The following is a 26,699-nucleotide window of genomic DNA, read 5'->3' as shown; positions in this document are numbered from 1 at the left end:
TTTTTTTATAGAACATTTTTCAAGGTCCAAAGCTCAAAGACATGGATTTTGTAAACAATATTTTTCAAAGTCCAAAGCTCAAAGACGTTGATTTTGTAAACGATATTTGTCAAGGTCGAAGGCTCAAAAACGTGGATTTTGTAAACGATATTTGTCAAGGTCGAAGGCTCAAAAACGTGAATATTGTAAACAATATTTTTAAGCATCCAAAGCGCAATGACTTGAATTTTGTAAAGAATACTTTCCATGGCCAATGGCCATTAGCACCCCAAAAGTTTTTTGTTCAATACTTACCGAAAAGTAAAACTTACCCCTTAAGGGGTTAGTAACATATTTGTTTCTAATATTTTTTATTGAATTCCTTAATGACTAATGCGATAAGTTTTAATATTACATTTAAGAATAAATATGTATTCATATTTATCATCTTCAACTTAATTATTATTTAAAATATTTAAGAACTCGGGGATATACTTATATTAAAGAGAATTGATATAAATTTCTACGAACACTGTTCAACACAGCAGTATTACTAAGTATTATAGAGAAAACGATTACAAATTAACTTAAAGCTATGTGATGTGACGTTCATTCATTCGTTGATTACTATCACTCGGCCAATTAACTATTTAATCCAAATTAATCCATTCCTCCAGGGGAATTCGGGCAAACAAACGATCCATAAAGTTACGCATGACCAATGTGAGTTTTGTGCGTAAAGCGGGTTTCATTTCTTTCAACAATTCCTGGGCATTGGAGTTGATGAATAAATTCAATGCGGCCTCTGTGGAAGAGATAAAAAAATTGTGCCGACATTTAGTTAGGGTTTCCATGACTCGTTGTCATAGATTCGCTACTTACGTATAACCGAATTGCCATTGGCAATGTTATCTACACCCATCTGTATGTCCTTCACATTGAAATCCATTTTCACTTGTTCGGTTGTCAAATATGTACGGCCATCTGGTCCCTCATGTGGTGCAGCCTTGAAATACATTTTTGACTTGACACCCTCTGTAATTGACGAGGAGAACAATTAGCAAAATTATGATGGCTGCATAAGTAGATTATATTTATGAGAGATGTATTTTGTTGTTCTTGCTGTCAGTGTAAATTGTTTGACCCAACACGCAACAGGCAACACTCCAAACACAAAACTAGTTTTGTCAATTCCGCAGCCATAACAACCGCCAGGTAGCAGCATACACTTACCATATTCACCCCAATATTCTCCGGCACCAGATGCTTTGACCAAAATTAAAACACCGCTTGAACGATATTGGGCTCTAACCTTGATGCGTGGTATCTCACAGGTCAATTGAAATTGCAATGATTCCAAATCGGATCTGTAAAGAGATAGAGAAGATAAATGAGTGTCACAACTTAATTTGGCGATAATATGTTTTTCTTTTCGAATGATTGAATGAATCGATTGCGAATGATTTCAAATCTTGTTTCACACAAATATACGATTAGAATCTAAGACGTTGCGCAATTTTCTTCAAGTTTTCGTTAGCCTCAGAGTCAACTTTCCGGTATAAGTATTATGTTCATGTTGAGAATGCGACAGACAGTATGTTGTCAAACATAAGCCATGATTTTGAATTGTGAAGTGATGGTGAGAAAGGGTGTTGAAATTGGAGTTTTCAAAGAACGTTCATATAACTTGGATTTTTCAAGGTTTGATAAAACCAGAATGTTTTTCAAGGTCCAGAAGATCCATAAAACGTGGATTTTCAAAAGAATATTATTCAAGGCCCAAAAGTCATAAGATGTGAATTTTTAAGGAATATTTTCCAAGGTCTCGAATGTGTATAAAACGTGGGGTTTCTACTGAAGATGTACGTGGAACTTTTAAAAAAATATTTTTCAAGGACCAGAAAGAAGGTCCATAAAACGTGGATTTTCTAAATAAAATTGTTAAAGGTCCATAAAACGTGGATTTTCTAAATAAAATTGTTGAAGGTCCATAAAACGTGGATTTTCTAAATAAAATTGTTAAAGGTCCATAAAACGTGGATTTTCTAAAGAATGTTATTCAAGGCCCAAAAGTCATATGATGTGAATTTTTAAGGAATTTTTCCAAGGTCTAGAAGGTGTATAAAGCGTGGGTTTTCTAAAGAATATTATTCAAGGTCTAGAAGGCATAAGACGTGGAATTTGTTTAAGAATATTTTCTAAGGTTCAGAAGGTCTATCAAAAATTAAGTTTCTGTAGAAGGTGGACGTGGAATTTTTAAGAATTATTTTTTAAGGTCCATAAGTTTCACTTGGATTTTCTAAAGAAGGTGGACAAAGTCCAAAAGATCCATAAAACGGGGACTTTCTAAAGAATATTTTTCAAGGTCTAGAAGATGTATAAACGTGGATTTTCTAAAAAAAGTGGACGTGGAACTTTCAAAAAAATTGTTTGCAAGGTCCAGAAGAATATTTTTCAGAGTCTAAAAGTCATAGACGTGGAATTTTTTAAGAATATTTTTAAAGGTTCGGAAAGTTCATTAAATGTGGATTTTCTAACGAATATTTTTCAAGGTCTAAAAGTCATAAGACTTGGAATTTTTTAGGAAAATTTTTCAAGGTTCAGAAAATTTATTAAGCGTGGATTTTATAAAGAATATTTTTCGAGGTCAAAAATTCATAAGACTTGGAATTTTTAAGGTCCAAAATGTCCATAAAACGCGGAGTCCCTAAAGAGGGTGGACGTGGAAATTTAAAAACATATTTTTTTTAATTTTATGAAATATTATTTAATTTTCATAAAACGTGGATTTTCTAAAGAAGGTGGAATTTTTAAAAAAATTTTTTCAAAGTGCAGAAGGTCCATAAAAAGTGGATTTTCTAAAGAATATTTTTGAAGGTCCACAAGTAAAAAGAGGTGGAATTTTTAAGAAATATTTTTCGAGGCCTAAAAGTCATAAGACGTGAAATTTTTAAAAATATTTTTCAAGGTCCAAAGTCTTAATACGTGGAATTTTTAAGAAATATTTTTCCACGTCGACAAAAGTTCGACAAAACATGGACTTTCTAAAAACTACTTTAATAATAGTTCAAAAGTCATTGACATGAAATTTTTTAAGGAATATTTTATTTCAGAAGATCTATAAAACGTGGAGTTTCTAAAGCATAATTTTTAAAGGTCCAAAAGTCATTGACCTGAAATTTTTACTTAATATTTTTCAAGGTTCAAAAAGTCCACTAAACGTAGATTTTCTAAAGAATGTTTTTTTCAAACGTGGATTTTCTAAATAAATTTTTTTCTTGGTCCTGGTAATCAGCAAACGTGGTTTTTCTAAAGAACATTTTTGTCAATAAATTGTAGATTTTAAAGAATATTTTTCATGAGCCCAAGTGACCCCAGAATCACAAAATTTGACAACAGAAGTGGAAAGTTTAGTCAGTTAGGGAAAGCGGGCAAGTTCCTTGGAAACGGGTCGATCGGATTTCTGTCACGTTTAAACGCAAAATTATGAATGAAATGTTCATATAAAAGTTGACAACACTGTTGCTATCAGTAGAACTTTACTACTACTTTTTATTCATCGCCAAATTACCAAAATATATCGTTAATTACATAAATTTTAAGCATTTCAACTTTACCAATTTCTGTCGGAAACTCAAAAAATGAGTTAGAGAATCGCACTACAGATCACCGTATCAAGGTTCAGTTTCAAGCTGCCAGGACGGCTTATTGACTTCGAGAGTCAGGAACGTGGCTAGTTTCACAGTTTTGACAGGCGAAGGTGCTAAATTTAACTGATAGTCAGTTTGAGCTTGGTGTCGGTAATCACAGAAGCAATTATTTACCCATCTCTTTGAATTTTGAATCACCTTCAGTAATTATTACAAATATACACATTTTGGAATGTCTAGCCATATATATGGCGATTTCTGAGTGAAATCGGACACTTTTTCAAGATGAGGTTTTTGATTTCCTTTATTTTTTGCTGTGGCGATGCTGCTGATTAACAAAACATTTTAGTATATTTTCAAATTTTTTTTTTTTTACTTACGGTTCCAGAGATATCGCACCTTGAAAAAGTCAAATTCTGTAAAAACTACATGCAAAGAAATACTCATAACTTCTTTAATATTGGTCCAAATGGGACCATCTTTTTTTTGATTTGTTTGTTTTTTTATCAGCTATCGAAAAAAAATATTTGAAAGAAAAATGCACAGTGGGCTTCAATGCAATTTTCGGGATTTAATATTTAAATCAATTTTTAAACATGATTGCACCCTTCGATTTTTTCAAAAAAATTTTATGTTAAACTACGTTCAATTACAAAAATTTTAAGCCCTATGTGGTAATGGGATTCGGACGATTACTATTTTTTTTAATTTTTTAAAATTTGTCAATACAATTTTTCCTTTATACCTTTGTCCAAAATTTATTATTTTATTAAAAAAATTAAAAGTTTCATTTATAAATATTTGTTTTGATTTTATATGTATGAATTTATCTCAAACATCTTAAAAACTGCGTCATTTTTCGATTTTGAAAATGCATCAGCGAAAATTCCATTAAAGTCCACTGTGGATTTTTTTCTATTTTTTATGATAAATATATAATATATAATGATAAATATGTACTCTTAGCTTCAAAAATACAGGAAATACAAATTTTAGACAAAGGTATAAAGGAAAGATTGTATTGACAAATTTTAAAAAATTCAGAAGAAATAGTAATCGTCCTAATCCCATTACCACATAGGGCTTAAAATTGTTGTAATTGAACGTAGTTTAACATAAAGTTTTTTGAAAAAATCGAAGGGTGCAATCATGTTTAAAAATTGATTTTAAATATTAAATCCCGAAAATTGCATTGATGCCCACTGTCCATTTTTCTTTTAAATATTTCTTTCGATAGCTGATAAAAAAACAAACAAATCAAAAAAAGATGGTCCCATTTGGACCAATATTAAAGAAGTTATGAGTATTTATTTGAACATAGTTCTTTAAAAATGCGATAATTTCAATAGGCGATATCTCTGTACCGTTGGTCAAAAAATAATTTTTAAATGTACTAAAATGTTCTGTTGGCTAGAAGCATAAATTGAACCAAAAACAATTGAAATCAAAAATTACTTTTCTCCAACTGTCCGATTTCACTTGGAATTCCCCATATAGATGTCTACTGCGAAAATCTACTCGGACAATACTCATATAAGCTTAACATTACCTGTAGCGTGGTTCATGCATGATTGTTGCAATCAGGAAAGCAGCAGAGTTTGTTTGAGGACTTAAAACCCCCCTCCCCCCCCCTCTCACAGGTCGGGCAGCCCTAAAGGCTCTCAAATCATGTACCATAAACATGCGAACCATCCATTATTGCAGAAGGGTTTTGCATGAAATACGCAAAATATATCAATAACATTTGGCAACATAATTGGCAATTCGTAGATGAACTATCTCGGTGTTGCTCTAAGTCGATTGTTTTTTCGTAACAGGTTTTCTGGGCTGACAATAGTTTTTGTAAAAATTCTAGATTATGATAGTTCCTATCATAGGTATCAGGGACGTACGCAGGATTTCATTTCGGGGGGGGGCCCAACTTGACCAAAAATCATGAAAAATTCAAATGTTGGGTAGCGTTACGTAAAGCTATTTTAAGGGGTTATGGCTACTTATAAGTACTAGAAAAGCCATTTTTATGCATTTTTTATAAGAAATCTATTTTTATCTTTTGAATAATCTTTCTGACAAATGCCCGACTATAAAGCACTGTTTTACTACACTGTTGTTTAAAAATGAATAAACCGATCAGCATATATTTTTGTTGGATCATTACAAACCTAATAATCTTTCCATTATAGAAACGGAATTAAAAAATCAAATTTTAAAAATGTTGAACAGTTAAAATCAAAATTTCGATTAAAAAAAACACACTGTAAAAAATTGCTATTTTTCGGACTCCGTCAGCAGTTTTTTAAAATGAGCCAAAAAATTTAAATTTTTCGAATTTTATATGAAATATTGGTACAAAGTATATAAATTCAATAGAAAGAATTCATAATATTTAGGATACAATTTTAAAATTTACAGAGTAGGATATTTAGAATTGAAAATAGACGAACGTGGCCCAGTTCGGTAAAGTCGCCATGTAAAATTTAAGCCCCGTTTTCAGTATATTGAAGTTTTTAATCATACGGGCTCACGTTATAGTTTATCGCAGAATTTTAAAACCACAAAGAATTGCCGTTGTCTTTGCTATAGCAAGATTTTAACTATTTCGATGATCTTAGCCTAATTTTTAAGAATATCGGCTGCCGTTGTCGTTGATATGTTTCCAAATGAAAACATTAAGAAAAATTTAACAGTTTTGGAGATATAGTGCGAAATCTATAAAAATTATGGAAATTTTAGATATATTATAAAATTTGAGGTAATAAATGTAGTTTTTCCAGTTCAATATTTGTACAAATATTTTATTCTGACCCTTATCTACAAATTTGCTTCAGAGGTCAGAAGAAGATTTGCATTGGTTTCAGAGATATATCCCCGAGTTGCTGTAAAAAGTCGATAATTAGCAATGTTTAGAGGGGACCATAAAATCCAAGCTGGACACAGTGTGCCTTAACTAAATTTAAATGGAAGGGCTTACACCTGGGAAGTTTTTGCAGATTCTGAAACTAGAATGTTCATAGATGAGACATATCAAGAAAAAAAAATCGCCGGAGGGATTTTCAAATAAATCGCGATTTAAGTTCACATTTTTAGGGGTTCTTTATGTTTTCACGATTTTGCTTGGAAACCGCGAGTCCTATGTAAATTAGCCTAAAAAACATTTTGTAGCTGTGAAAATTCTCCATAAGATTGACCTTTATAATATTTTCGTAGGTTTTACCGTTTTTGAGATATAGAAGTTCAAATTGAGACAATGCACTGACTGTAATTTCATTACTGCAATTTCCCAAATTAAACTTATATACCTTGAAAATGGTAAAACCTAGGAAAAAATAAATCATCCAATCTTGTAGAGAATTTTCAGAGCTTCAACATTTTATTTAGTCCCATTTTGATATGCTTGCGGTTTCCAAGCAAAATCTTGAAGACTTAAGATAAAAACCTAAAAATTCGAACTGATCCTCTATATATCAAAAATGGTAAAACCTACGAAAAAACCTAAAGGTCCGTCTTGTAGAGAATTTTCATAGCCACAACATTTTCTTTAGACTCATTTCGATACGACTTGCGGTTTCCAAGCACAATCTTGAAAATCTAAAAACCCCCTAAAATTGTGAATTTTGATCGCGATTTATTTAAAAATCCCTCCGGCGATTTTTTCTGATTTTTTTATTTTTCTTATCTATGAACATTGCTGTTTCAGAATCAGCGAAATCTTCCCATGTGTAAGCGGTTTTCATCAAAAGTTAGTTAAGGCGCACTGAGCATGATATTGTTTGATAAAGAGGGGATACAGTCAGTGTATTGTCTCAATTTGAACTTCTATATCTCAAAAACGGTAAAACCTACGAAAATATCATAAAAGTCAATCTTGTGGAGAATTTTCACAGCTACAATATTTTTCCTAGGCCCATTTACATAGAACTCGCGGATTCCAAGCAAAATAGTGAAAACCTAAAAAACCCCTAAAAATGTGAACTTAAATCGCGATTTATTTGAAAATCCCTCCGGCGATTTTTTTTTGTTTCTTGAGATTTCTCATGGGCATTCTAGTTTCAGAATCTGCAAAAACTTCCCAGGTGTAAGCACCTTCCATTTAAAATTGGTTAAGGCACACCGTGTGGATCTGACTCAACAAAACGCAATTAGGGCTTTTGTACTTTGGATCTGTACGTTCAAAATTCCTCACTTTAAATCTTTTGCACAAGAATACCTTAAAAATGCTGCACAGTGTTATTTACCGGAAGAGATAGAGTCTGATTCAGGATTATTTTTTACTTTTATTATAATGTTAAAGAAGAAGCATTATATTTTTTTTTTAATTGGATTCGACACTTTGACAAACACTTTGATGGACTTAGTTCTATATAGTTTAGACAAATAACAATCGATCCTTATTGAACCCCACATAATTATTCGGTTATAATAAGCTAAATAATTTTAGAAATGGATCTTATTTTGAGAGACGCTCCTCTCGATAGTTACCGCGCCCATAAGCTATTTTAGTTGGTTACCGTAGCATTTAGAGCTTTGTCAGGAAGCATGAACTTGTCCACGAAAAATAGGATATCGCTGTAAACAAAATGTCCAAAGGATTCTCAAACAGTCTTTAAACTGCGTTTATGTTAGACTTGTAAGAGTGATCTGAAGATGTTGTCCAAACATATTCTCTTGGAACATGACCTTTGGAAGTAATTTTGCAAGTGGACCAAGATAGTCTATATTAGGTTCGATTTTGGACCGAATCGGTTAGTCCCTTCGACCATTTTAGTTCGACCCTGTGCCCCCCCCTGCGTACGTCCCTGATAGGTATTGCCAATGATTTTTACAGTATTGAGAAATTTCGCAAGTTGTTTTTGTTTTGTATGTTTGGGGCAAACGATGGTATGTTTGGATTTGCAATTGCAATGCTTGAACAAAACAAATGAATTGTTGGAACAAAAATAGATATTGCTGTTCCAACAAAAGCGAAAAATATTTTTTCTCTGCGTGTGCATATCGTAATATTTCTGCAAATCTCAGATAAAGTTTGATGATTGTACGTATAGGTCCACTCCTACAGTTAACTCTCTCACTAAAGTTCAAAAATATCCGCTAACATTGCACGTGCGATGTCTCATAAGCGGAGCCACTGATATGGTCCAAACTTTAAATTTCGTAGTATTTTGTGCAAACTTAATTTAAGTTCCAAAATGTATCATATCGGTCCAATCCTTAAGATACATCCCTCACAAAAGTTCAATACTTTTGTTTAAGTGCAGTTTAAGGTATGTTCGGGAATTTTTACAGAAGGTACTCCTTGTGGTCCTGTTTACAATTATATTATGTTTTTCTTGGGCAAGTCCATGCCTCCTGATATAATGGCCCAAAAGCTTTAAATTATACGGTTCATTCATTCAGGTACCTCCTCTGCAAAACGAGTTTCTATGCACAGAGGCTGAGGGTATATATCTGTTGGCAAAACCGATTGATACTTTTTAACTTGTCGTCCATAACTCAGGAAGTATAAACCCCGTAAAATGTACGATCGTAAAAGGGGCTGCAGGCACAACATACTTCGAAAAATTCAAAACTATTCGATACATTTCCTAAACCAGCATTTTTGCATTTTTTTTTAATTTTATATGGAAGGTGTGGACCAATATAAGCCATTTTTGAACCTGATCTATATTGGAAAGAAATATTCCTAAGTGCAAAGCTTCGTTTACTCGCTTCGAGAGTTATTGTGCGCACAATTGTAGCGAAAATTGTTGAAAGTTTGTGTCTTCGAACCAAACCACACACATTTATTGTCCAATCGTTGAAAACAGTTTACCAGTTCTTTGTAGTGGCTAAACCAGTAATCCTACAAAAAATTTTGAAAATCGGGTCATATTTTAATTTTAGTTATATAAAGGGTCCATGGAAACTTTGAGGCCCAAGTTGCACGTGTTAACATATTCCGATTAAGCTCACACTTTGGCAATCTTAATTTTTAACAAAACGAAACATTTTAGGAGTGTGCCACATAAAAAAATCCGACATAGATTTTTTAAAACCACTCTAATATACATAATATGGGTGCCACCGTGATGTAATGGAATCCAATGTAATGTTGCACGCAGAATGCGCAGGTTCTTTTCCCAGACACGCAACATACAATTTTTAACGATGGAAAAATACCCCTCAGTGTAATATTGGTGACATTTCCTGAGTATTTCACCCATGTAAAACTTCTCTGCAAGTGGTGCCTCAAGACATGCCGTTCGGAATCGGGGATGTTTGGGGAACAATTATTATTAAGAAAAAATAGGCTATGAACGACAAATAAACGAATTAGGAAAAACTCAATTAAGGGGTTATGGCCATTTATTGAGCTCGATGTCTCTTTTCATGCATTTTTTAAAAGAAATCTACCAAATTTTTTGTGTTCTCATCTAATAGATCACACCTTGAGCTACTTTCGGATTTTTTTTAAGAATATTGCACTATTTTCGGACAAATGGCCGCCTACGAAACACTGTTTTTACTAAAGCAGTTGGCGGTGCCCACTGTAGCTCAAAAACGAATAAACCGATCAACATATGTTTTTGTAGAATCAATAAGAACCTAATAGTCTTGCACTTAAGCGAAACAGAATTAAAAAAATCCATTTTTAAAAAAATAGTGAACTGTCAAAAGCAAAATTTGGATTTTAACTAAAAAATGCATAGTTTTTTCGCCATAAATCCGTAAAAATAATAATAAAATAAAAAAAATAAAAAAATATCTTTCGCTTAAGTACAAGCTTTTTATATGTATAATAATCCCACAAAATCATATGAATAATGATCGGATCATCTGTTTTCGAGCTACAGTGGACACCGCATTCAAAAATGCAATTTCGAGAAAACCTCGTTTAAAACTTCGATGTTACTTACAAATCACAATGAATTTTGTCTTTCTAACGCTCATATCTCAGCTAATTTTTGTCCGATCGACTCGAAATTTTTGCAACAAATTCTATTCTACCTGTACTTTAAAATGAGCCATTATAAATGTATGTGAAGAAGAATATACAATTCTCACGCACATTAGTTCCAAGCTAATATCGTTTCTTTTCATTTCAATTTTTCCATAAATTTCCATATCACGCCATTGCACAAAGCTATGTCGGCATTTAAGGTGTTGGTGAACGAACCCAATTGAAGCATAAACAACTTGAAAACAAGCATGTGTATATTTGTGGAACCTATAAATTACAATTCTGTGGCCAGCTATTGATTGCATGCCACTAGTTCTTGGTTGTTTGGCTAGTTTACATGCAACAAAATGACCAAAAGCCGTCAAGGTCGTTGCAAAAGAATCGATATGTCTGACTCTGAGTATGGTGGATTTGGAGGAACAAGTTTAACTAGTCTCGTTTTGAGAACATTAATTTTGGCGGTCTAGTGACATGAATGACGCCGCGCCGCTTACTGGCGCATTACAATTGCGGATGATGTTACGTGCCGTGCTAAACGTACATGGCTAAACAAATGTGAATTTCTTGGAGGTGGCGACCTCATGGGAGGAGGTTATGAATATGCAAATTTTGGGTGGCAATGTGTAATACGAAGCAGGATTTTTTTACGAATTTTTTTTGAGAATATTGAAAACATTGTGGTACATTGGATTAGTTACTTTGGAAAGTTAAGAGAAAGTTCTAACATCATCAGTGGACAATAAAAAACAAAACAATGTTTTGGTATTCGAATAATGGCACATGCCCATAATTACAAAAACCGATCTTCAATATCCCTATGCTTTTTGATGTCTTTATATAAATATCAAAGTATCAAAAAGGTATCAACTTACCTCACATTTGTAATGGTTAAATTACTAACACCAAATGCTTGAATATTACGGAACAATGCCCTATAACCATCTGGTCCAGAACCCAAAGAAATGCCAATTTCATCAATATCAACGGGTTCAATCTAAAACGTGTAATAAACAACAAAATTAACAAATCTTTATTGCCATTATTATGCCCATCCACCACCATCACTGCGTAATTTCAAAATTCAATTGTACGCACCTCATACATCTCCAGCTCGGGAATACCTTGCCGCAGATAATGGACCAATTTGTTGCCACTGTCACGTAAACATTCATTAATGTATTGCTCATCACGTGGACATTGCTGTAGGTAGTAAGCTGTAAAAATAAGTTTAAAAAAATGGTTGTTATTAAACATTTTTAATGGTCCATAATAAAATAGAACAAAAAAATAAATATTATTTTTAATGTTAAACTAACAACTGTTATACAAGTATTTTGGGCAAATACGTATTTTGTTTGATAGATATTCAATGGCATTGACAATTTAATCGACACGTTTTTTAACGTGTTTGATATAATTGCGACTAAAGCCGCAAAGGAAATCCTTATAAATTTTGGTAATATCTTGTAAAATATTCTCTTCATTCATATAATATTAATACATATATTCAATTTCTCAAAAGTCATGACAATTACACTTCCTTGTGCCGTTTACACTTCGTTACCCATACCCATACCATCATCACTTGCAACCATGCTAATGTGCTTCAATTAATTGCAACCTTCAAAAATAATTATACTATTTTTCACTCCATAAGAAAGTGTATGATTTACATGAAACGACTATAACACGAATACTTTTGGAAGCAATCCAACAAAACAAAATAGAGGAAAGGAAAAATTAAAAAAAAATAATTTAAAGAAAACGAAAAAAAACTATTCATCAGGTCATTCACTGGAACAAAACGCCTTTTTGTGATTAAACATTAAACATTTTTTTGGCATTAAATAATTTTATGCATCGATAAAAATTATGCACTTATGACTTCTTTGAACAACTTTGTAAAAGAAAATGTAATAAACAATAACAATAAACTTAAAAAAATCATCAGATAATAAAAAAAGCCGTCAAGGTAATTTAAGATGCAATAGAATTGCAATTAATAGGAACTATAAAAAATTGGGTTGGGCGTAGGGTTAATAACCCAACAACTTAAAAAAAACATCCAATTATGGAATACAAAAGAAAGGAAAACAAGTAAGAACGGCGTTAAGTTCGGTCGGGCCGAACTTGTTATACCCTCTACCAAAAGTTATATTGAAGTAAAATGGAACAATTAGTTTCTTTTCGTTAATGAAGAAGACTAATTACCAAATTTCAGCACATTTCGTTGATCTATACCGACAAATTCCTGCGGAAAATTTTTAGAATCAAAGAAGATTAATTGCCAAATTTTCTATATTTCGGTAAGATAATGTGGTTAAAACCTAAAAAATACCAAAAATCAAGAGGTATGCTTCTATGGGGGATAAAGAAAGACGTGGACCTATACTAATAATTCTTTTCAGGAATACTTTATAACCCCCTGGAATACTAAATGACAAATTTCAGTCATTTCGGTGGGATATTGACGCCACAACCGTTAGAATTACGAAAATCGAGAGGTACCGTTCTATGGGGGTTATATAAAGGCGTGGGCCTATACCGACAAATTCCATATGGAAAGTTTTATACCCCAAATAAAGACTAAACACCGAAAATCGGGAGGTACCGTTCAATGGGGGCTATATGCAAGCGGGGACCTATACCGACAAAATAAGAGGGAAAAGTTAAATACCCCCAAACGAGAACTATATACCAAAAATCAGCCCTTTCGATGGATTATTGTGGCCATACATTCAAAATACCGAAATTCGGGAGGTACCGTTATATGGGGCTATATTAAGGCGTGTACCTGTACCGACAAATTTCTCGGGGGAAGTTTTATATTGAGGCCACAATCATCAAAATATCGAAAATCGGGAGGTACAGTTCTATGGGGATGTATAAACTCGTTGAACTATACCGACAATTTTCAAATGGGAAGTTTTATATCCCAAATGATGACTAAACACCAAATTTCAGACAATTCGGAGGAATATTGAGGCAACAACTTTCAAAATACCGAAAATCGGAAGGTACCGTTCTATGGGGGCAATATGAAGGCGTGGGACTATACCAACAAAATTCTGGGGGAAAGTTTTTTACCCCCAACGAACACTAAATACTAAATTTCAGCCACTTCGATTGTTTATTGTGGCCATTCATTCACAATACCGAAATTCGGGAGCTACCGTTATATGGGGCTATATTAAGGCGTGTACCTGTACCGACAAATTTCTGGGTGGAAGTTTTATACTCCAAGCGAAGACCAAATACCAAATTTTAGCCATTTCGGAGGATTATTGAGGCCACAATCTTTAAAATATCGAAAATCGGGAGGTACCGTTCTATGGGGGCTATATAAATTCGTTGACCTATACCGACAAATTTCATATTGGAAGTTTTATATCCCAAATGATGACTAAACACCAAATTTCAGCCAATTCGGAGGAATATTGAGGCAACAACCTTCAAAATATCGAAAATCAGAAGGTACCGTTCTATGGGGGCAATATGAAGGCGTGGGGCTATACCAACAAAATTCTGGGGGAAAGTTTTATACCCCCAGTGACTACTAAATACCGAATTTTAGCCATTTCGGAGGAATATTGAGGCCACAACCTTCAAAATAACGAAAATCCGGAGGTACCGTTTTATGGGGGCTATATGAAGGCGTAGACCTATACCGACAAATTTCATATGGAAAGTTGTATACCCCCAGCGAAGACTAAATACCAAATGATAGCCATTTCGGAGGAATATTGAGGCCACAACCTTCAAAATACCGAAAATCGGGGGTACCGTTCTATGGGGGCTATATTAAGGCGTGGACTTATACCAACAAATTTCATATGGAAAGTTTTATACCCCCAGGAAGACTAAATACCGAATTTTAGCCATTTCGGAGAAATATTGAGGCCACAACCTTCATAAAGCGAAAATCCGGCAAAATTCTGGGGGAAAGTTTTATACCCCCAGCGACGACTAAATACCAAAATTTAGCCATTTCGGTGTGATAATGAAGCTAAAACCTTAAAAATACCGAAAATCGGGTGGTACCATTATATGGGGAAAATATCAAAAGTGGACCGATATATCCCATTTGCAATACCAAACATCCTAGGAGTAATATAAACTTCTATACCAAATTACAAAGCTGTATCTTAAAAATTGCGAGCTGTAAATTGATTTCAACAGACGGACGGTCGGACAGACGGACATGGTTATATCGACTTAGAATTTTATCCTGATCAAGAAAATTAATTATACCCTCCATATTATGGTGGAGGGAAAGGATCTAAGTAGGGCGGGGCCGACTATATGATACCTTACACCACTCTGAATATGTAAAATATACAAGATATATAAGTCAATTTGAACTAATTTCTATATTATATGGTACAGTTATTACTAGACCAAATTCCGTCACACATTCCAAATTTCATCAAAATTAGATAGATCAGGCGAAAATATAGTATATGGGAGCTATATCCAAATCTGAACCGATTTCGATATAATTTGGCATACTTATTTCTAGACCGAATTCAGTCAAACATTCCAAATTTCATCAAAATCGGACGTATATAGCGTGTTTGGTGCAGCAAATACGTCAAATCGTCCGAAAATATATATGGGAGTTATATCTAAATCTGTACCGATTTTGATATAATTTGGCACATTTATTTCTTGGCCGAGTTCAGTAACACATTCCAAATTTCATCGAAATCGGACATATGTATATAGCGTGTTTGGTGCATAAAATACGAGAAATCGGCCGAAATTATATATGGGAGCTTTATCTAAATCTGGACCGATTTCGTTAAAATTTGGCATATGTTTTTCTAGACAGAATTCAATCACACATTCCAAATTTGATCGAAATCTGACATATATGTATAGCATGTTTGGTGCAGCAAATATGTGAAATCTGCCGAAAATATATATGGGAGATATATCCAAATTTAAATCGCTTTTCACCAAAAGCAATAGCTTTCTTCCTATGGGTAAACAAATGATATTCCCCAATTTTCAGCTGAATCGGGTAATAAATGCGACCTGTACTTTGATCACAAAAATACATGGACAGACGGACGGACATGCATAAATCGACTCAGAAAGTGTTTCTATGTATATCCCCAAAAGGAACTATGGGTGTATCTCGTTTCCTTATGCATGATGCATACAATTGCACAAAGACATAATGCCCCTTACCACAGTCGGCTTTGCCGGCAGAGATGTGCCCTAAGACTATGTGTCATCTTCATCTTGTCATCGAATACCGGCTACTCCACCAAAATCATTTCCCCCCATAATTATGTATTATGGGGTTTTCAGATTTTGTTTCCCTTTATGAACTTAACGACAAAAATATATTTGGACAAAGTCTCAAAAGTGTTGCGGAGGAAGTGGAGTCATTTCTTTTCGATAGATATCGCGGCCAAGAGTCACTTTGGTTGATCACATAATATTGCTGTAAACAGGACCATAATTAATGAAAGGCAACGGAATAGCTTTCAAAAGGATCTTTGAACAGACCCTAAGTTGTCCTAAAACAAAAATGTTGCACTTTTGTGGGGGAGGTACTCTATGGATCCTTTTCGAAGTTAAACTAAGTTTGGGTAACATATTGTCCGTCTCATGCAAAAATGTTCCATTTTGAGATAAAGGTACCTTAATAATAATAATAATTGTTCCACTAACATCCCATACAGGACAAGGGAGACTTCTCTCATATCAATGAGTGCACGCCGATTCATATTGGCTCAATGATATGGGACCTACTTTTTATTGCCGAGTCCGAACGGCGTGTCTTACGACACCACTTGTAGAGAAGTTTTTCATGGCTTAAATACTCAGGAAATGTCGCCGGCATTACTGAGGGGGAATTTTGCCACCGTTGAAAATTTGATGTTGCTTGGCCTGGGATTCGAACCGCAGACCTTCTGAGTGCAAGGCGGACGTGCTAACCATTGCACCACGGTGGCCCCCCAAGGTACCTTACTAGGTTTTAAACCATGCTCTTTCAGATTTTTAAATTGGTTTTCTTCTATATCCTATAGTTCTTGATATATTCAGATGTCAGTATATTCCACATCCGATTTGTGGCTCAAAAATCTTGTCGTTTAGTACCATATCAATAGACATCGGATTTTGCAGAATATGCAAAAAATATGCAAAATATGCAAACAGATTTTGGCCGAAAATCGTCATAAAAGTCGTAAAGTTGCCATTTAAAGTTAGAAAAAACATCAAAAAATACATAACAGTGTTCTAAACTAAGACTGTTGACCGTTTAACGTCGATTTTTTCAGAAGATTATTATGTTATTGAAACTCTTTACGACAGTGTGGTGTAGGGTATAAAAATATGGTATCGTAATACCAATTTTTTTATTATTAAACTATGTAAAAATAGAATATTTGATAAAATATCAAACGTTCTATGTAAAATTCAATATTTTCTTTGTCTTAATTTTCAACATTGGGCTGGTTATTGTTCAAAGGGAACAAATCGAAGTCGGATTTTTTTTTTTTAGCCGGGGAGCCGCCTTAACCTTTTAGTATTGTTAGATTTTAAGATTGCCAAAGTTTAAGAACAATTAGAATATGTTAACACGTGCTACTGGGGCCTCGAAGTTATGAAAATCTAGATTTTTTGCTATTTGCCGACTTAGACGTCCCATATATGTGGAACGGTTAAAGCTATTTGCCCGTATTATGCATTCAATTAAAGGCCATTCTGTTCTTAACATTTCTTGCTGAACAACAAAGTACGTAAGTGTTATTGACTTCGAGATAATAAAGCCAATGTCCCGAAAAAGGCCTTAGGGCAAAAATGGAGTGTCTTTTCAGAATTTTGTGGCCCCCTTTGGACATTTGAAACTAAGTTTGGAACAGAAACTAAGTTTGGACAAAATATGACAAAAGTTTTGGACCGAATCGGTTGAACAGTTCGAGAGTTATCGTGCTTTACGGCCGCTACGTATGGTGACATAGAGGTTTTTTACACTTCTCGGGCTGTTTTCTCAAGAAGTATGGACTTGCCTCTGAAAAAAACTTTTACCGTCGTAATGGAGGAAGCGACAGCAAGTTTCAAGAGCAAGTCTTAAAGTGAACTTATCCAAAATTTTTTGGGGGAGGTACCCGCAGGAGTGGATAAATATAGTCCATATTTGAACATAATCTATATATTGTAGATATATTAGGATGTGCAATGTATAGACCACATCGGTCACTATCTTCAAGAGTTATCGTGCGCACAATTTTTCCGAACATTTTTGAACTTTTGGGGGGAAGGTACCTAAGGAGTGTACCGATATGGCTTATCTTCGAACTTAAATTAAGTTTGGACAAAATATTACGAAGGAAAATTTTTGGACCGAATCGGCAGATCCGTGCGAGAGTTACCTTGCGCTCCAAACACCTCACACGGTGTCATAGGGATTTTTTTTTTTGCAACTTTCAGGCTATTTTCTCAGGAAGTATGGACATGCCCCTGATAAAACTTGTACCGTCGTATGGAGCACAGTGAATACAAGTTATTACAACAAAATCAAAGCGATTCGAGAGCAGGTCCTAAACTGAACTCATCCGAAATTTTGTGTGGGAGGTACCCGAAGATCTATTTTAATTTTAATAAATTTCTCGTTGGAGTCGAGCTTAATGACCGATGATGTTTGCAAGTGAAAAAGGAAAGCCGAAGGAAAGCCGAAGAGACTCATCAGACATATCGGCCGTGGAATGGCTTCGCTATCCATCAAACATTTCCTTTTCCAAATGCAATTTTGTTTTTACAAAGATGTACATTTGTACATTGATTGTATGGCTTCAATGACAAACGCTTATTTTGTGGTTTTGGAGCCATCTGTGTACAGATGACAACTTGGTGATGAACTCGACTCCTTGCTATGTCGCTCACAATTTTCAAGTTGTTTACCATCCTTTACCCCTCCTGGTAATTGATGTTCTGTGGTCAAGTTGCAGGATCTTTTTCAAGAAATATTAAACTCAATATATTGTCTCTATTACTTTTCAACCTATTGATAATGTTTACCCAATATATCCTATATGTATTATATGTATCTATATAAACATTATCTTGTTCATTATACGTTTTGTAAAATCAATAACCGAAACTCTCACTTATAACACTCAGTTGTTATCGTGTGGGATACCAAATCAATAAATAAAATAGAAAAAACATTCTGGGGGCGTTAAACCAGTCTCGAACGATTTAAACGCAAGGTGCTTCTACGGCCTCTTGTTCTTGGAAAGTGAGCTGGGCAGTAGTTTTAAAACACTCTCGCCTACTTCGAACTTGGATCTGTCACTCGCCGACTATACTTATAGAAATCTCTTGAATATGTTTGGTTGATGTCCGGATGTGCTTCCAAACTTTCAGTCAAAAATTCCTCTCAACAATTTTTCTAACAAGTTTGTACAGTGGTACAGAAGCTCTCGACCTAATATCTGCTCGAGCTGGCGAGACCCCATTATTCTAGGCATTTGTACACTGCTAGTTTTTTGTTTCTCCCATGAGCTACTGTCGGTTTCAGGAACGCCTAGGAGTTGTTCTTTACCTCCATGTGATACCAGAACAGCAACCCGTTTTTTCTTCCCTGTTTTGAGAACATCTGGTAATAGTTTTCCATGCCAGTGCACGCAAATACCCTCGTTCCTTGAAGCTGTTGCGTGTATTTTTCCCCGTTTACTCTCCGCTGTTCACGGATAAAGCTTCTAGAGATCTTATATTTGTAGGAATCCTCTCCGATAGCTTCTACTGTAGCCAAAATGATACTAGTAACGTTCCTATACACCTTACAGGAGTCCAGCACCAATGACAATTTCATAGTTACAATTTTCTTGAAGCCACGCTTGATTGTTTTCGGTACAGATGGTTCTTCAGATTCTACGATACGTTTAGCATCAAAACAAGACATAGACCTCATTGAAAATCTATTGAAATCAGGGATGCCAGATTTGCCGATTTATCGGCATTTTGCCGATTTTTAGTCCAAAAAAGTAGAAATGCCGATTTGCCGATTTTTACCCCTAAAATGCCGATTTTTTACTTAAGGCACATAAAATTTGCGTTTTTTATGAAAATTGTGATTTGGTACAATGACAAAGACAACTATACATAAATCTATATTGTCTTAATGAGTACACGCAGAGAAAAAATATTTTTCGCTTTTGTTGGAACAAAAATATATGTTTTGGTTCCAAAAATGTATTTGTTTTGTTCAAACATTGTAATCCAAATCCAAAAATACCATCTTTTGTTCCAAACATAGAAAACAAAAACAACTTTCGAATTTCCGCAATATTGTTAAAATCGTTAACAATACCGATTGTAGGAACTATCATAATCTAATTTTGTTTACAAAAAGTATTGTCAATACAGAAAACCAGCCCAGAAATTTTTGATTTGAGTGCATATACTTCTCATATACACTTTTCGCATAACTTGGATATAAATGTCGCGTATAATATTGCAATCATTGATGAACACAATACATGGTTTGCTGCATTGGCTGACAACAAAGACAAACAAAAAGCCACAAGAACCCACCACAACATAAGGAATAATTAAACACCATAACAAACATGAAAAGGAAAGAAGAATGAAACAAAACAGAAACAAATAAAAACAAGAGTCTCACAAGTACATACACACAAAAACAAAGGTAAAAGCAGCATGTCATACAAACACACCACAACTCACCAAAATTGTTTTTTCAACACGGCATCGAATAGCGAGAGTAGAGAAACAAATTTTCGAAGAAAAGAGAGGAATATTGTTCAGTTGACACAAACTATTTTTGGATTTACAATACTACATGAGGAATCCAACAATATGTTAACAATACATATTTTGCTCTTGGAATATTGTTGGATCAAACATATTTTTTTCTCTGCGTGCAATTTGTTCAGAAATATTCGATCCAAACTTCGAAAAGAGCAACTGCCGAAATTCCTAGAAAAAGGTCTGTCATAAATCTTGTTGTTCAAGAGATTAAACCGAATTTCCAGGAGGCGCAAAGGACGCTAAACAACTCGAAAGTTGCGAAGTACATTGCAGAGCGTTCTTCAAGTAGTCAGCTGTACCCAGATAGGTTCGAAAACCACATGATGTCTGACTCTTGAATAAATTTAATTTAGAACAAAATGTAAAAGACATTTGTTTTCATTCGAAAAATTGATAAAAAGGAAGATGTTTTTTTTAATAGACTCCATTTTCGCACAAAGGCTTACATAGTCACGTTTTCCGGGGCATTGGCTTTATTATCTCGAATTCAGTAATACTTACGTAGTTTGTTGTTCAGCAAGAAATGTTAAGAACAGAATGGCCTTTAATTTAATGCTTAATATGGACAAAAAGCCATTCCAGAGAAATGGGTCGCCGAAGTAGCTCAATAGCCAAAAAATCGAGATTTTCATAACTTCTGGGCCCCAGTGGCACATGTTAACATATTCCAATTGTGCTCAAACTTTGGCAATCTTAAAATCTGACCAAACTAAAAACTTTATGCGTGTGCCGCCCTAAAAATCCGACATCGATTTGTTCCCTTTGAACAATAACCAGCCCAATGTTGAAAATTAAGACAAAGAAAATATTGAATTTTGCATAGAACGTTTGATATTTTATCAAATATTCTATTTTTACATAGTTCAATAATAAAAAAATGGTATTACGTTACCATATTTTTATACCCTACACCACACTGTCGTAAAGAGTTTCAATAACATAATAATCTTCTGAAAAAATCGACGTTAAACGGTCAACAGTCTTAGTTTAGAACACTGTTATGTATTTGTTGATGTTTTTTCCAACTTTAAATGACAATTTGACGACTTTTATGACGATTTTCGGCCAAAATCTGTTTGCATATTTTGCATATTTTTTGCATATTCTGCATATTTTTTGCATATTTGGCATATTTTGCATATTTTTTGCATATTTTGCATATTTTTTGGCATATTTTTTGCATGTTTTTGATATGACCCCAAATATCGAAAAATTTACCCTTAAAACGCCTAGATCCAAAATTTGAGTCCAATCGGATGATAAATATAAAACATGCAAAAATCCGATGTCTACATATCAATAATGCCTAACAAACAACTTTGAACTTTTTTGTTCCATATCCATGCCGTGTGGCGTTTGGAACAAAAATTTTTCCAATTTTGTCATGTTGCAAACAATGTGGCGTATGGAACAGATTGTTTTAAAGGACTGGGGTTAAAAACTGAAGAATAATAGTTTGTAAATCAAAATATTTTTGAATATTGTATTATTATATGAAAACAATTTATTTTCGCTCCTACTTAATACCCCAGCCCAAAAAAATCGGTTAAACTCCCTCGTTTAAAGACAAGATTTTGATGTAAGTCCACAAAAATATACGCAGATGCGTTCATTCATCTTGACGCTAGTGTGGACACCGACTACAAAAATTGTATTTTCAGAAAAACGTGTTTAACATTTTTATGTTACATTAGAAATGCAAAAAATCCGCCCCATCGAAATGTTTACCACATATTGTACGCTACTTCTATATTTCAAAGTAAGTAACAGAATAGTGATAAGTGGAGGCAACCCCTTAAATAAATGTTAAGGAGACCTATAATAATGGTCCTTAACGTATTCAAATTCTCATATAAATGTTTCATTTCAACTCCACAGTAGCACTTCACATAAGGAACACAGCTGATAAAAAGTGGTTTTGTTAAATGTGACGAAACGTGTTCCATGTGACACAAACTGACAAAAACATGAAAAAAATACCATGGAACAATTCAGCAACTTTTTGCAATTATAAAAATTGGCCATAACTTCTACACCATTTTCACATGTAATTCGAATAATTTCAGTTGTAATTCGAAACATTTCACTTGCAATTTGATAATTCCAATTGAATTTCGAATTATTTGATTTGTAATTTGTGAATTTCATTTGAAATTCGAATTATTTCATTTGTAATTTAAGAATTACATTTGAAATTCGAATTCGAAATTATGTAATTTAAATTGTTTCATTTGTAATTCGAATAATTTCATTCGTAATTCTAATTTTTCCATTTGTAATTTGATTTTTTCATTTGAAATTCCAAATGAAAAACTTCATTTTAGAAATATAAAAATTCAAATTACAAATGGAAAAATTAGATTTACAAATTAAATAATTCGAATTACAAATGAAATAATTCGAATTTCAAATGGAATTCTCAAATTACAAATGAAATAATTCGAAATTCATTTCCGAATTTCAAATGAAATAATCAAATTACAACTGAAATTCTTCGAATTACATGTGAAAATGGTATGGACTATCCCAGATATTTCACTAAAAGAAACTCCTGACAGTTTAGGTAAGTAAAACTGAGCTTTTAAAGCAGGGATTAGATTTGTGTAGTTTCGGAACGAACTAGTTCCAAGGAACTATTGGAACTATATCCAGTTCTTGCTTTTATATAGTTCCTTTAGTTCATATAGTTCCTTTCGTTTTTCTGGTTCCTTCAATGTTTGTTCGCTGCAATTTATTTATTTTTATGTCAATTCATCCACCAAACCATGAAAACATTTCAGTCTCGGAACTATTTGGAACGAAGGAAACAAAAAGAAAAAATCGTTGAACCATTTCGGTCTCGGAACTATTTGGAATGAAAGGAACGATGAAAGAGAAAGATTCTTTGAACTATATCGGTCTCGGAACTATTTGGAACTATGGAACTATATTAAGGAACTTGTTCCTTTTTGGGAAAAGGAACTAGAAAGATCGATCCGCTCCGGGAACTAGATTGCCCAACTCTAGCAGGGATGCACAAAACAGTATGCGTGACTGTAGTGGTAAGAGTACCAAATTTACTCTCCGATTGAGCACAAAATTTAAAAATTTTGTTTCTAATAGATTTTCTTTATTTTTTAATAATTTTTCTCGATTCAGTGTATTAAAGACATGTAAAATACTAATCAAGAAGACCAGCAATGCTTTCAATCAGTACCAAGTAGATGTCGGGGTAGATGCACTGGCGTAGTAGTGTAGGGTATCACATAGTCGGCCCCGTCCCGACTATAACCATTACTCACTTGTTTAAGGTTATTACCAGGTGTATATAAGGTATATAAGGAGTTTTTTTTTTGAAATGCGTACAATGGCTGAAATGGTATTGGAAATACCTACTAAAGGCTACGAAATGGCGCTAAAATTGGTCTTGGGTTTATTTTTTACACGAATATTTTACTTTCTGAGGGCCGCAATTTCTCTATTATAATGCCTCACAAATGTGGCTCTCTTTTGATGTGTAAGAGTGAGATACGGCTGATTTTTTATACCCTCAGCCTTTAGGCTAAGGAGGGTATATACACTTTGATACGATGAAAATGTGTCTCATCGAAATAATGGTTTTAGACCCCAAGTATGTTTGGACGAAATGTGTTTCAGACAATTTCTAGCCATGTCAGTCCGTCTGTCTGTCTGTCTGTCCTGCTGGCTGGAGCGCACGATAACTCTCGAACGGATGAACCGATTCGGTTAAAATTTTGGCTTTCGTAATATTTTGCCCAAACTTAGTTTAAGTTCGAAGATGACCTACATCGGTCCACTCCTTCCGGTACCTCCCCCACAAAAGTTCGAAAATGTTCGGAAAGTTTGTTCGCACGATAACTCTTGAAGGGAGTGACCGATTTGGTCCATACTTTGTACAGCGTAAACTTTCTACCAGAGTAATATGAGGTTCCAATATGGTCTCAATAGGTCCACTCCTTCGGGTATCTCCCACACAAAATTTCGGAAAAGTTCAGTTTAGGGCCATCTCTCGCTTTGATTTTTGTTTCAGCAACTTGTATTCACTGCCCTTCATACGACGGTAGAAGTTTCATCAGGGGCAAGTCCACACTTCCTGAGAAAATAGCCGGAAAGTTGCAAAAAACCCTTATGACACCGTGTGAGGTGGTTGGAGCCCAAGATAACTCTCGAACGGATCTGCCGATTCGGTCCAAAATATGGCCTTAGTAATATTTTGTCCAAACATAGTTTAAGTTTGAACATAACTCATATCGGTCCACTCCTTCAGGTACCTCCCCCACAACATTTCAAACATGCTCGGAAAAATTGTTCGTACGGTAACTCTTGAAGGGAGTGGTCGAATTGGTCTATACTTTACACATCCTAATATATCTACCAGATATAGATCAGGTTGAAATATGGGCTATATTTATCCACTCCATCCGTTACCTCCCACACATAATTTCGGATAAGTTCACTTTAAGACCTGATATCGAATCAGTCAATTTTTGTTCATGCAACTTGCATTCGCTGCCTCAATTACGATTGCAAAAGTTTTTTAGTGGCATGTCCATACTTCTTGAGCAAACAGCCCGAAGAGTGTAAAAACCCCCTATGGCACCATATGTTGTGGCTGGAGATCCACTTCCATAACGGTCAATGTCGATCCATTCCTTTTACTATCTCCTCCGCAAAACTTTTGATCTTTAGTCCTAATCAACATTTTCGTTGGTTCAAACGCCCAAAATTTTTAAAACCCCCTAAATACATACGTATTTTGGGAAAAATTTGTTTCAATATACCCAGGCTGAGGGTATATCTCTGTCAGCAAAGCCGACTGATACTTTTTTACTTGTTTTAATAAAAATAAATACTGATTAAAATTGGTATTAGCACAACAAAATTTTCAGTGTTCGCCATTTCTATTTGTCTATTTGTTTTTATATCCTTTCCGCATACGAAGTAGCGGGCACTTTGCTAGTATATACATAATTCGCAACATTTGATTTGTACACAAGAACTCCAATTGTAATACGTAGAATTCTGTTTTTAATTTAAATTCGAATTATTTATTTTTAAATTCGAAGTATTCCATTTGTAAATCGAAACATTTCAAAAAATAAAATAATTTTTTTCATTTGTTTTTTTTTTAATTACAAATGAAATGTTCAACATTATAATAATTTACTTTATACAGTTTTTTTATTTCTTTCTAAAGTAAAAATAAAATATATAAAAACTTACGTTGCTGGGCCCCTACTGTGATGCTGGACGCCAATAATGACGTCAAAACAATTAGAACAATTTTGAACATTTTTGCTACAACTTTTTTCTCTAAAGTTTGTCTATGAAAGTAAAAGTGGTCGTATCTACGTATTCCAGAGTTAACACTTCTTTTGTTGCACACGAGTAAAAATCAATTAACAGCTCTTCACCATCAATGAATCGGAACCGAGTGACAAATAGCGAAAGTTTTCTTTTAATGTTATTCCTTACTTCAATACGATCGATTAAGTATGTAAACCTTGTATTGACCACGTTTTTTATGTGGTTTGTTTAATGGTAATTTCACTTTGTCTTCGGTTGGTGGTCAATGACTGGTCGAACCAAAAAAATTAGGTCATGACCCGATTAGTTGGAATTGTTATTGTAATGTCGTTAATGAAATTCAAAAATGTTTTGGGTGTATGCGTGTGCGGAGGTTTTTTATATCATCAACAAAGACTCTTCTTAAGAACTCTTTTGGAATTTTTAATTAATAATTTTTATTGTTTTTTTTTTGTTTCTTTTTCTTGATTAAAAATTAATTTCTTGTATAATATTCTTATTTCTTTTTTCTCTGAGATCACTTGGTTGGTAGGTATTCTTGTTTGATTGAAGGTAGGCAGACCAACAGACCAACGACGATATACTACGAGCGGTAGCGTTGTACAACTTTCACGCGATTCACTTTACAAATGACTTGAAATGTGAATGGGTTCAGCATTTTAACCATCTTCGAAATACAAGAAATGTTTTGTTTAATATTTTCCTCGGCATGTTGTTGTTTTTCTTTCTTTCTTCTTTAGCTTTCTTGGCCAATATCATCGACACAAGCCAGCCAGCCAGCCAGCCAACGAATCCGTCAGCCAGTCATCCAGCCCAGTCGTGGAAAGGTAAACAAAACATAGCCAAGCCAAGATTTTAATTGCATGAATGTTTGATGTGAGAAGAATGTGTTGGTTGGTATCGTTGTGCTGTGCTTTGTTCGAAAGAAAATTTTTAAGAATGCCTATGGAGGGGAATCTTTGTTTAACCCATTGTGTGCTAATGATTTTCGAAGTTTGTTAAGCAAATTCTGAAATGCAACAAAGGGCAATTAAAAA

At 34.2% G+C, this 26,699-nt stretch overlaps 1 protein-coding gene across 1 annotated transcript; it reads right to left on the bottom strand.

Annotated features, from left to right (window-relative positions):
- Positions 1-333: 333 nt before the first annotated feature.
- On the bottom strand, positions 334-26,603 carry Jhbp2 (Juvenile hormone binding protein 2). Its single transcript, XM_073988445.1, has 6 exons — positions 25,579-26,603; positions 11,662-11,780; positions 11,439-11,560; positions 1,213-1,346; positions 862-1,014; positions 334-784 (listed from the first exon to the last, which is right to left on the bottom strand). Exons 1-6 carry the CDS (start codon positions 25,646-25,648, stop codon positions 630-632), a joined length of 753 nt encoding a protein of 250 aa, XP_073844546.1. The 5' UTR covers positions 25,649-26,603; the 3' UTR covers positions 334-629.
- Positions 26,604-26,699: the final 96 nt, after the last annotated feature.

Source organism: Musca autumnalis, unplaced genomic scaffold (genome assembly GCF_047663935.1).
Source record: "Musca autumnalis isolate F117 unplaced genomic scaffold, ASM4766393v1 scaffold_1, whole genome shotgun sequence".
NCBI classification, from domain to species: Eukaryota; Metazoa; Arthropoda; class Insecta; order Diptera; family Muscidae; genus Musca; species Musca autumnalis.
The sequence above is the reverse complement of the archived record's forward strand: the minus strand, read 5'-3'. Positions and strand labels throughout refer to the sequence as shown.